The following is a 12,369-nucleotide window of genomic DNA, read 5'->3' on the forward strand; positions in this document are numbered from 1 at the left end:
CACTATTTAACCTTCTTTAGATTCTTTTAAAATGCTTTCAGCTCTTATTAGGGCCTTTGCTGTTCCTCAGTCCTGAAATTTTTCAACTCATAAAATCATTAAGCTCTGAGACATGACTTCTTAATGAATATTGTTTCTGGGGGTTAAAATGTTACCACTGGTGATGATAACCAGTAAGCGGCATACAGACAGATATTTTTAAAAGCCATGCATGTCATTTATATTAGAAATGTATGCAGTGAAATAAACATTGTCCCTTGAGCCATGAAGTCACCTTTCCCTGTTTGACTCCCACAGTGCATTACTATTTAAATAAGCAGTTACAGGCAGGAAGTTTTAAAGGTTGAAGACATTGGTGATCTTCCGCTTTACAAGACGTGGGAAAGATCTCTTTTTGCAAAGTGGGTCTCGTCAACCTGATTTGAATTGGCACACATTACAGAAGGAAAGAACAAGACACATTTAGGACCTAGAAAATTTTCCTTGGTGAATGGAGTTTTCTGGATATTTCCTGGAACTGCCGTCAAAGGGTTATGCGGGAGAGTGCGCTTGGCCTTCATAACCCTGTGCTGTGAAACATAGGGAACCTTCTGTATCAGGAAGGCAGACATTAACAGCTTGAGTCCCTAGTCTTCGTGGTCATCCCTGAAATATCATTTATTCATTCATTTCCTTTTAGAAGTTTGGGAGGGGAGATGTATCCAGATATATCCATTGCAAGTATTTTATGTAACAAGCAGAAAAACACAGCTCAACCTAGCGTCAAAACTAAAGGATACTTATTGCCTGATGTTGCTGAAAGTCCAGGAGCAGAACCAAGTTCAGGCATAGTTTGACCAAGTGGTTAAAAGCAGGTGAGCAGGACCTGGTTTTTCTGTTTCAAGACTGTTGCCAGAAGTCCTAGGCTACATGAGTCCTCATCCACATTCTGCATGAAATCAACTGGTGGGACCAGTTGAGCTGTTTGGCTAAACTGATGACCATAAACCAGAGACGAGTTGTTCCAAGTGATGATGGGGCCTGGATGTGGAGCCCTGCCCTGAACCGAGCCAGGTGCCATGGGAATAGGATGCTGTAGCTTAAACCATCAGGCTCCCCCCGGGGCGCAGTGGAGGTGGGCTGAACCCGGGGCAGGTGTTTTCACTGCTGGAATCTTGGTCATCACACGTAGCCCTCATTCAGGGGGCTGGAAAGTATCATCTGTGTGGCCAGGAAGATGTGTCCCCGTGCACCCAGGCTTTTGTATCCCCAGGCAAGGGAGGACTCTCCCAAATCTGCTGCCTTTTCTTGACCTGGGGGGTGGGAATGACCTAGCCGTGAGGGTGTCTGTGGGAAGGAGAGCTGGTTACCTGTTCGTCAGGCTGAGAGCTTACTTAATGTAAGAGCCGTTGGGTGTCACGAACCCTTTGCATGTAAACCCATTAAAAGCAGCTACAGTTTGAAAGCCTGCAGAAGATGGGTTGCACTTCCAAAACAAACAATACACAGATGGAGTAATCATGTAATTCATGCCTTGTTTTTCTGATTTTTTTTTTCCAGAACCGGATGGAGGAAAGCAAAGCACTCTTTAGAACAATTATCACATATCCCTGGTTCCAGAACTCCTCGGTTATCTTATTCTTAAACAAGAAAGATCTTCTAGAGGAGAAAATTATGTATTCCCACCTAGTTGACTACTTCCCAGAGTATGATGGTAAGTCAGCACTGTTCAACCAGCCCAGTAGCCGGGGATGCGTTTGGCAGTGCAGCCCATCATTGCCCCCTGTGCCTGCGAAGCCTGCCTGTGTGATTGATGAAGTACAACTGACTATCCGCCCTGCTCTTGAACCACCTGAAATGTTTCACTCCCCTGACAATGCTATAAGTGACAGCAAAGGAAAACAACTTACGCGTTTGGAAACGCACGTATCAGAGGAGGGACCAGCCCCACAGCTTTGAACAATGGTGTATCAGCCATTACAGTTCCCTCTTTTGTTCACACGCTGCTCTTGCCTCTGTAGGGACAGAGAACACGGTTTTGTGTCAAGAGCCCATGCTCTGAAATCACATCCCAGTTTTGATACTTTGCATCTGCAGAGCCATCATCAAGTCACTTAATTTCTCAGGACTTTGGGACCAAACTCATGTGATTATTTTATAGGCTACAACAGACCCATGTATGACATTTTAGCATAATGCTGGATACATGGTGAGTGGTAGGAAATACTTATTTTGGGGACGGCGCTGCGTGGCCTGCTACAGCGCTGTCGTCCTTCGGGACGGCCCTGACCCCTATACTCTTCCCGTAGCGCTTAGAATCCATAGCACCTGCATCAGCACTCAGATGCCTTTGCATTATTTACTTCTTATAAAAACTCCTAGACAACACATCTTGTCTACCCAACTGGACTGTGAAATCCTCAATGAGCGGATAGGACACACAGCCATTCTGAGAAATACTTGTTGACTGGTAACAAAATACACCCCCACCAAGCCACTCTGCCACAAGCGAGTCGCAGCCACTGTTCCGGGAGGCAGGAGACGACACGTACATCTGCCCACAGGGACTGGAGTCTAGATTAGGAGTGGCAAACTATGGCTTGCTACCTGTTTTTATAAAGTTTAATTGAAACAGACACACCTATTCATTTACACACTGACTGTTTGTATGCTTTAACACACAGGGGAGAAGTTGTGACCCACTGAATGGCCCGCAAAACCTAAAATATTTACTCTCTTCGCCCTTTTCTTTAACTGAAATGTAGCTGACCCACAAAGTTACATTAATTGCAGGTATACAACAGTGATTCAACAAGTCCGTGTGTTATGCTGCGCTCACCACAAGGGTAGCTCCCATCTGTCACCATACAACATTGGTGACTCTATTCCCTGTGCTGTACCTATCATCCCTGGACTGGGTTCATTCCACAGCCGGAAGCCCATATCTCCCACTCCCCTTCCCTCATTTCGCCCATCTCCCCAACCCCTCCCCTCTGGCAGCTATCCGTTTTTGGCATTTATGGGTCTGTTTATTCATTTGTTTTGTTTTTTAGATTCCAAGTAAGTGAAATCATACGGTATTTGTCCTTCTCTGATTTATTTCACTTAGCGTTATACTCTCTAGATAGGTCCATCCATGTTGTCTCAGGGGCATGATCTCTTCTTTATGGCTATGTAATATTCCTGTGTGTGTGTACCTACCACATCTTCCTTATCATCTGTTGATGGACACTTAGGTTGCTTCTGTATCTTGGCTATTGTAAATAATGCTGTAACTATATGCACAGGGGTGCATATATCTTTTCACATTAATGTTTTCATTTTTGCTAGGTAGTAGAATTACTGGATCATATGGTAATTCTATTTTTAATTTTTTGAGGAATTTCTGGACTGTTTCCGCAGTGGCTACACCAGTCTGTAGACCTGCCAACAGTGCATGAGGGTTCCTTTTTTCTCCATATCCTCAGCAACACCTGTTGTTTCCTGTGTTTTTTTACCCACTCTGACAGGCGTCAGGTGATACCTCCATGTGGTTTTAATTTGCATTTCCCTGATGATTAGTGATGTTGAACATCTCTTTTATGTACCTATTGGCCACCTGTATGTCTTCTTTGGGAAGATGTCTATTCAGGTCCTCTGTCCATTTTTATTCAGATGATCTGTGTTTTTAGTGTTGAGTTGTAGAAGTTCTTTATATATTTTTGGATATTAAACCCTTATCAAATAGATCATTTGTGAAAATCAACTCCCATTCAGTTGGGGTTTTTTTGTTGTTGTATTGAAGGTTTCCTTCACTGTGCAGAAGCTTTTTATTTTAGTCTAGTTTTAATAGGGTTATTTTTGCTTTGGTTTCCCTTGCCACAGAAGACATAGCTAGAAATATGTTGGTAAAACCAATATCAAAGAGATTACTGCCTGTGTTTTTTTATGGAGTTTTATGGTTTCAGGTCTCAAATTTAGGTCTTTAATCCATTTTGAGTTTATTTTTGTATATGGTGCAAGAAAGCAGTCCAGTTTCATTATTTTTCATATAGCTCTCCAGTTTTCTCAGCACCATGGATTGAAGAGACTGTCTTCTCCCAGTTGTGTATTCTTGCCTCCTTTGTCACAGATTAATTGACCATGTGAGTGTGGGTTTCTCAATTCTGTTCCATTGATCTGTGTGTGTGTTTTTATGCCAGTACCATACTGTCTTGATGATAACAGCTTTGTAATAGAGCTGGAAGTCCGGAATTGTGATGCCACCAGCTTTGCTTTTCTTTTTCAATATTCCTCTGGCTATTTGGGGTCTTTTCTGGCTCCATACAAATTTTAGGATTGGTTGTACTCTCTCCGTGAAAAATGCTCTTGGTACGTTGATAGGGATTTTATGGAACCTGTCGATTGCTTTGGGTAGTGTGAACATTTTAGGGATACTAAGTATTCTTCCAGTCCATGAACATGGAAAACCTTTCCATTTGTTTGTGTCATCTTCAATTTCTTTCATCAGTGTTTCATAGTTTTCAGAGTACAGATCTTCATCTTCATTAAGTTTATTCCTAGGTATTTTATTATTTTTGGTGCAATTGTAAATGGGATTGTTTTCTTCATTTCTCTTTCTGCTACTTCATTATTATTGTATAGAATTACAGCCAATTTATGTGTACTAATTTTGTATTCTGCAGCTTTATTACTTCTAGTAATTTTTTGGTGGAGTCTAGGGTTTTCTATGTATAGAAATACATTGTACAAATAATGACAGTTTAACTTCCTTACCAATTTGCATGCCTTTTATTCTTTTTTCTTGTCTGATTGCTGTCACTAGTACTTGCAGTATTATATTGAATAAAGGTAGTGAGAGAGGATATCCTGATCTTAGGGAAAAAGTTTTTCCCCATTGCGTATGATGTTAGCTGTGGGTTTTTCGTATGTTCCCTCTAAGCCTACTTTGAAGGTTTTCATCGTGAACAGATGTTGAATTTTGTCAAATGCTTTTGCTGCATCTTTTGAGATGGTCATACGGTTTTTATCTTTCATTTTGTTAACGGGATGTATCACATTTATTGATTTGTGAATATTGAACCACCTTTGGATCCCTGGAATGGATCCCACGTGATCATGGTGAATGATCCTTTTAATGTATTGTTGAATATGGTTTGCTAATATTTTGTTGATTTTTGCATCTAAGTTCATCAGAGATGTTGGCCTATAGGGGTTTTTTTTGTAGGGACTTTGGTTTGGGTAGGAAGGTAATGCTGACCTTGTAGAATGTATCTGGAAGCTTTCCTTCCTCTCCTGTTTTTGTAATAGATTAATATGGTTGATTCAGAATAGATATTTTTTAAATGTTTGGTAGAATTCACCTGTGAAGCCATTTGGTACTGGACTTTTGGTTTGTTGGGAGTTGATTACCAATTCCATTCTGTTACTAGTAATTGATCTGTTCAGATTTTATTTCTTTCTGATTCAGTTTTAGAAAATTACATGTTTCTAAGAATTTATCCTTTTCTTACAGGTTGTCCAATTTGTCAGCATATAATTTTTTGTAGTGGTCTCTTACAATCCTTTGTATTTCTGTAGTTGGTTGTTACTTCTCTTTCTTTCTTGATGAGTTTGACTAAAAGTTTATCAATTTTGTTTATCTTCTCAAAGAACCTGCTCTTGGTATCATTGACTTTTTTCTATTTTTTTTTTTAGTCTATTTCATTTATTTCTGATCTGATCTTTATTATGTCCTTCTACTAAATCTGGGCTTTCATTGTTCTTTTTCTAGTTCGTATAGGTGTAATGTTAGATTGTTTGAGATTTTCGTTTCTTGAGGTAGGTATCATAAATTTCCCTGCTTTTGCTGCATATCAAAGATTTTGGCCCTTTATGTTTTCATTTTCATTTGTCTCCATGTATTTTTTAATTTCCTCTTGGATTTTTTTATTGACCCATTCGTTGTTTAGTACCATGTTGTTTGGCCTCCATGTGATTTTTTTTTTTTCCCGGTTTTTTTTCTTGTTACCGATTTCTAGTTTTATACTATCATGGTCAGAAAAGATGCATGATATGATTCCAGTCTTCTTAAATTTATTGAGACTTGTTTTGTGGCCTAACATGTGATCTCTCCTAGAGAATGTCCCATGTGCGTTTGAAAAGAATGTGTATTTTGTTTTTGGATAGAATTTCTGTATCTATACATTTATTTCTGTATACATCTGGTCTAATGTATCATTCAAAAACATGGTTTCCTTGTTGATTTTCTGCCTGGATCATATATCCATTGATGTAAGTGGGTTTCAAAGTCCCTTAGTATTATTGTATTATTGTCAGTTTCTCTCTTTATATCATTAATATTTGCTTTCTGTATTTAGGTGCTCCAGTGTTGGGTGCATAAATATTTACAATTCTTTTACCTTCTGGATGGATTGACCTCTTTATCATTATGTAATGCCCTCTTCGTCTCTTGTTACAGTCTTTGTTTAAAGTCTATTTCATCTGATATTAGTACCCCAGCTTTTTTTTTTCCACTTTCATTTGTATGGGATATTTTTATCTGTCCTTTCACATGCAGTCTGTATATTTCTTTAGGTCTGAAGAGAGTCTCTTGTAGGAAGCATTTAGAGGGGTGTTGGATTTTTTTCTCTATTCTGCCACCGTATGTCTTTTGATATTCAAGAACATTTAGGTCATTTACATTTAAAATGTTGATAGCTATGTACTTACTGCCATTTTGTTAAAATTTGTTTTGGTTGTTTTTATCATTCTCTTTTCCTTCCTCTGCTCTCTTGTGATTGATGACTTTCTGTAATGTTATGCTTGGCTTTCTTTTTTGTGTATCCATATTATAGGTTTTGTGATTGCAGTTACCATAAGGTTCAAATATAACATCCTAAGTATATGGCAGTTTATATCAAGTTGACGGTCACTGATGTTTGAACACATTCTAAAAACTTTTACTCCCTCCTCCACAGTTTATGTATGTTATCCCGTTTTACATCTTTTTATTCATAATTTTCTTCTAATTATGGCCTTTTCCACTTAAAGAAGTCACTTTAACATTTTTTTGTAAGAATTCCTTTATCCTTTGTCTGGGAAACTCAGTATCTCTCCTTCAGTTCTGAATGATAACCTCATCAAGTAGAGTATTCCTGATGGCAGGTTTTTTCCCTCTTAGCACTTTGGCCTGCCATATTTCTGCTGAAAAATCAGCTGATAGACTTAAGGGATTTACCTTTTACATAATTTTTTGCTTCCCTCTTGCTTTTAAAATTCTCTTTAACCTTTGACATTTAATTATTGTCTCTGTGGGCCTCCTTGGGTTCATGTTGTTTGGGACTCTGTGCTTTCTGAACCTAAAGGTCTGGTTTCTTTCTCAGGTAGGAGAAGTTTTTAGCTCTTACTTCTTCGACTAAGTTTTCTGCCTCTTTCTCTTCTTTCTGGTGCCTTGTAATGCGGATGTTTGCTTGATGTTGTCCAAGAGATCCCTTAACTAGCCTCATTAAAAAAAAATTTTTTTTTTTTTTTTTTTACTGTTCAGCTTGTGTGCTTTCCATCAGCCCTGTCTTCCTTATCATTAATTTGCTTTTCTGCATGCATTTATTTACTGTTGATTCCCTCTAGTGTGTTTCTCAGTTATTATATTCTTCAATTCTGATTTTTTTTTAAATAGATTTTCTATCCCTTTATTGAAGTTCTGAGTTTCCCCACTCTTCTCTCCAAGCCAGTGAGCATCTTTATGACTGCTAAACTCTATCAGGCATATTGCTTATCTCTTAGTTTTTCCTGAGATATATCTTGTTCTTTTGTTTGGAGCATATTCCTCTGTCTCCTCATTTGTATTTGTTTCTATGAAGCAGGCAGAACAGCTCCTTCTAAACTTGACGAAATAGTCTCATGTATGGTTGTGCCCTGTCTAGACCATGTGTGCCTGGTGACTCTGGCCAGAGCTGTGGCTGGCATGGGCTGGGGAATCCCAGAGCACTCCATGCTGGGGCTGCCCTGCTGGGATGGCTGGAGCTGAAGTGGGCATGGACTGGGGCAGTCCTGGGGCTCTTACAGGCAGCACCTTGGCAGAATAGTGAGATCTGAAGCGAGTGCAAGCAGTGGGAGCCCAGAGCTTTCCATGCAGAGGGTGCGTTGGCAGGACAGTTAAATCTGGAGTAGACACAAGCCAGCATATCCCAGGCAGGACAACTGAAGATGAAGTAGGTCTTGGGGTCCTGGGGTTCTAAGCACAGGGGCTGGTCCGAGGGCTCTGCATTCAGAGGATGCTCTGGGAGGATAGTTGAAGTTCAAGTAGGTGCAAGCCAGGTGTCCCAGGGTAGTCAGCACGGGGGCACTATGGCAGGGTAGCTGGGTGTGAGACAGGGTACAGGTCTCAGGGCATCCAAGGGGTGCCCTGGCAGGGCTGCTATAGCCAAAGTGGTAGGAGCCTAAAGTGTTCCAGTGGGCTTTGCACCCATGGCCTCTTGGTGTGATGGCTAAAGCTGTAGTGAGCATTGATCGGGGCCAGCGGGGGGGGGGGGGGGGTCCCTGTGCATGGTGCTGGGGCCACCTTGGTGGGAGGGTGGGTGATGGTGTGGGCCTAGGGGCCCAGGGCTCCCTGAGGCAGCAGGCCAGCTAGGGTGCCCACCTTCTACTCCCATCAAGGTGAAGGGGTACATCAACTGTGGCATTCACCAGCCCCTCCAACCAGGAGAGAGTCCCTCTACATTCTAGTTGCCCTTGTAACCCTCAGCATTTTTCCTGTGCCCATAGACAGATCTGCTCACAGTCCCTCAGTACTCCTATCTCTGGTAGTATTAAGGGTGGGGTTCCCCTCATTCCCGTGTCTTCATCTCTCTTGCCATTCTTTGTGGGGCCTCTCCCTCTGTTGTACAGAAGCTGTTCAGTCAGCCCTTAGTTCTTCAAGAGGATTTGCTCTAACAGTAGGTGTAGATAGGGTGTGTCCTGGAGGAGGTGAGTTTAGGGTCTTCCGATGTCACCATATTGCCCCAGAACCAACCCTACTCTTTGTGTGCCAAACTCCGATTCAGATGAATAGTAGTTAAGAGGACAGCTTTGAATGTCACCAAGTTCCAGCTCTGCCACTTACTGGCATTGTTGGCTTAGACAAGTCTATTCAACTATTCAGTTTCTTCTTAAGTAGAAGAGAATTGAATAGAATCCTATTTAAGTCCCTTAGCATGGGACCTGGCACAGAAAAGAGCCCAAACCCAAAGTACCTGTTCTAAAGATGTAGGAATGCAACAAGAGGTGTGTATAACAGACTGCTTTTTAAATTATCAACATAAGATCTGTAACGATATCAGTTCAACGAGGTTTCTGTACTTCTAAAAGCTCCCTCAGAAAGGTGATTACTTCAAAAAATGAATACTCAATTTGGCTTCATAGTTTTCTGTGAAGATACAAACACCTCAAGGAGGGAGTTTTTTCTCATCTTTTCATCCCACATGCATCTGGTACAGTGCGGGCTCACAGAATGGGAAGGGGTGTGTCTTTAGTGAACTCAGTTTCCCTTCTCAAACACATCTAGGATTCTAAAGTTTGGTGGATTGAAACAAACATTTGGGGATGTTATCGGGTGTTAGAAACAGTACCCTCTCTCGTTTGGTAGCAGGTATGCTCCTGTCCCCTATCCAAGGACATTCTCCTTTGTGCTTTGCTGTTCCTTCAAAAACAAATCCTTCCCTCGCCTAAACAGTGTTTTCATTTTTACGCCTTTTTATTGGCCATTCGCCTGCCACTAAGTTACAGATGTCAGAGACGGTGTCCCTCACTGTTCCTGAGGAAACTATAGAAGGAACTTTGTGTGGCCAACTTGGTTTCCAATAGCAACGCACTCGTCTTTAACCACAAGATCTTCCTGAAGAAGAGGGGCACGAAGCATCGGCTGACACCTAAACACACGTTTGCCTCACGCCCCTAGAACAGACTCTTCATTTTTCTCAGAGTTCCGTGAGAACCGACAAATAGGAAATGACGCCCCACACATAGCACACCTGGGTCTGATCTCTCTACAGCACAAGACTTTTTCTTCCTCTTTGCCACATCTTCCTAATCTCTTTCCCGCTCTCCTTCATCCAGGAAATTTCCCAGATTCCCCATCGCTGTGAGCATTTTCCTTCCATCGTGCGTGCGTGCACAGCAAAGGTCTGAAACTGTGAACATTTTTTTTTTTTTTTTTACTATTAATCTCCCCCAACATGCACATAACTCACAGAGGCAACTTAGCCACCGAGAAAGAAAAAAAAGACACTTATTCACAAAGCAAACACAGCTGTCATTTCATACAAAGCCCTTGTAAGATGAGCTACAACTAAAAAATTCTAGGCCAACTCTGCAGTGATGTTTTTATAACAAACATGTTTATATTATTATGAATTTCACACTTCCACATTTCTGCACTTCCAAGGTCGTAATTATAATGAATGCCATTTCTGTAGTTCTCTTCAGGAAGAGAAATTACCATTTCCACATGGACGTGAATTGCAGAATTGTTCCTAGAGGCTGTGGGATTCTGTGCCTGCTAGGTTGGCTATAATGATTTCTTTGTAGTTTGTGTTTATTCAAATCGTATAATTTATGCTTAAAAATCTAACACACTGCAAGTGCTCTTCGCTGAACTCGGTCGGGTCTAGTTTTGATATTCTTTAGGGTTTAAGTAAAAAGGGCCCTTTTTTCCTCAAGTCGGGTAAGCATAAAAATCAAAGGGAACTTCCTTCACAAACCAGAAAGATGGGGTTTCTTTCTGGAATGAGAAGCTGCTCCAACCCCAACAATCTATTAGTCCTGGTTTTAAATATTCTGTTACTGCTGTGGAATTAATAAATGAATAGTACATTGAGAAAGATGCCACACTATAATCATGGTCCTTGTATGGTGCTTTCATTATGATGCCGGCCTTCTTATTGGCTGACAAAAGTTTCAGTTCTGGTCACAGAAGTAAAAAATTCAAACATTATCTTTGTTAACTGTGCAAGTAGGAATAATCCAGTTGTCTTCATGGCTCTTTCTTCCCTCCTTCTGGCAGGGTTAGATGTAAGCTTATGGGGGTAATCCCCAGTTTGCAGTAAGGCTGGTTTGAAGAGTCTTCAAGTTGGCCATCTAAAATTCATGGTGCGTTTTGTTAGAAGTCATAGGCCCTCAGCTGAGTTTTCAAAAATTGTTTTATCCCAACCAATAGATAACAAGTATGCTGATAGAAAAAATGGAAGCTCTGGATCCTGGGAGAGTCTTGTCAGAAGGAAGTGGAGAAGGTTATATAGCATGACCACCATCTTTCTTAGGATGGAACTCACCAGAAAAGATGGAAATATACATAGATGATGGGGTCTCAAAGGCTAAAATATATATAGATGCTCAGTACTTGATAGGTGTGGTGTTTTGATGTTCTTAAGTAACATTAGCTTCAGGATTACATTAATACATTTATCAGGATCTATTAAATAGGTTCTTAAAACAGCTCTATTGAACTGTGACTTACGTAACCATGTAATTCACCCATTTAAAGCACACATTTCAGTGCTTTTTGATCCATTTTTAAATTATGGTAAAATATGTAACAAAATTAGTCACTTTAACCATTTTAAAGCATGCAGTTCAGGGACATTAATTACATTCACAATGCTGTGTAGCCGTCGCTATTCGTGAAACTTTTTCATCACCCCAAACAGAAATTCTGTAACTATTAAGTAGTAGCTCCTCATTTCCCCCCGCCCCCACCTCTAAATAACCTCTAATCTACTTCGTTAATTTGCCTGCCCTAGGTACCTCATATAAGTGCAGTCATAATATTTGTTCTCTTGTCTGGCTTCTTTTACTTAGCATCACGTTTTCAGGGTTCATGCATGTTATGGCAACTTTTCTATGGCTGAATCCTATTCCTTTGTATGTCTCCTACCTCTTGTTTATCCCTTCCCCTGTTCCTCTGTTGATGGCACTTGGGTCATTTCTGCCTTTTGGCTATTGTGAATACGACAGCAGTGAAATTCATTGTCCAAGTAACTATTAGAGTCCCTTTCAATTCCTTTGGATATATACCTAGGAATACAACTGCGGGTCACATGGTAATACTGTGTTGAGCTTTTGCGGGGGAACTACCCAACTCTTTCCCGCAGCGGCTACACCATTGTACCTTCCCACCAACAATGCATGGGGCTTCCCATTTTTCCACATCCTTGCCCACACTGAGGATAGCCGTTCTGGTAGATGTGACGTGGCATCTCCTTGTGGTTTGGATTTGCATTTCCCCAGTGTTGAAGGATGTTGAGCCTCTCTGCATGTGATTATTGGCCAGCTCTAGATCTTCGGAGACCTGTCTATTCAGGTCCCTTGTCCTTTTTTTTTAATCCGATTGCCTTTTTGTTGTGGAGTTGTAGTTTCTGAATATAAACCTCTTATCAGATACGTGATTGGCCAGTA

General features: G+C 40.8%; 1 protein-coding gene across 1 annotated transcript in view; it reads left to right on the forward strand.

The window, feature by feature from the left end:
- GNAQ (G protein subunit alpha q) overlaps positions 1-12,369 on the forward strand; it is a 311,400-nt gene that overhangs the window by 293,450 nt on the left and 5,581 nt on the right. Inside the window, exon 6 of the mRNA XM_035029009.1 lies at positions 1,540-1,693. Within this exon, the coding sequence (XP_034884900.1) occupies positions 1,540-1,693 (154 nt within the window). The remainder of the gene's footprint in view (positions 1-1,539; positions 1,694-12,369) is intronic.

The sequence above is a fragment of the Mirounga leonina genome, unplaced genomic scaffold (assembly GCF_011800145.1).
Source record: "Mirounga leonina isolate KUSES-001 unplaced genomic scaffold, KU_Mleo_1.0 Mir_224, whole genome shotgun sequence".
Classification (NCBI taxonomy): domain Eukaryota; kingdom Metazoa; phylum Chordata; class Mammalia; order Carnivora; family Phocidae; genus Mirounga; species Mirounga leonina.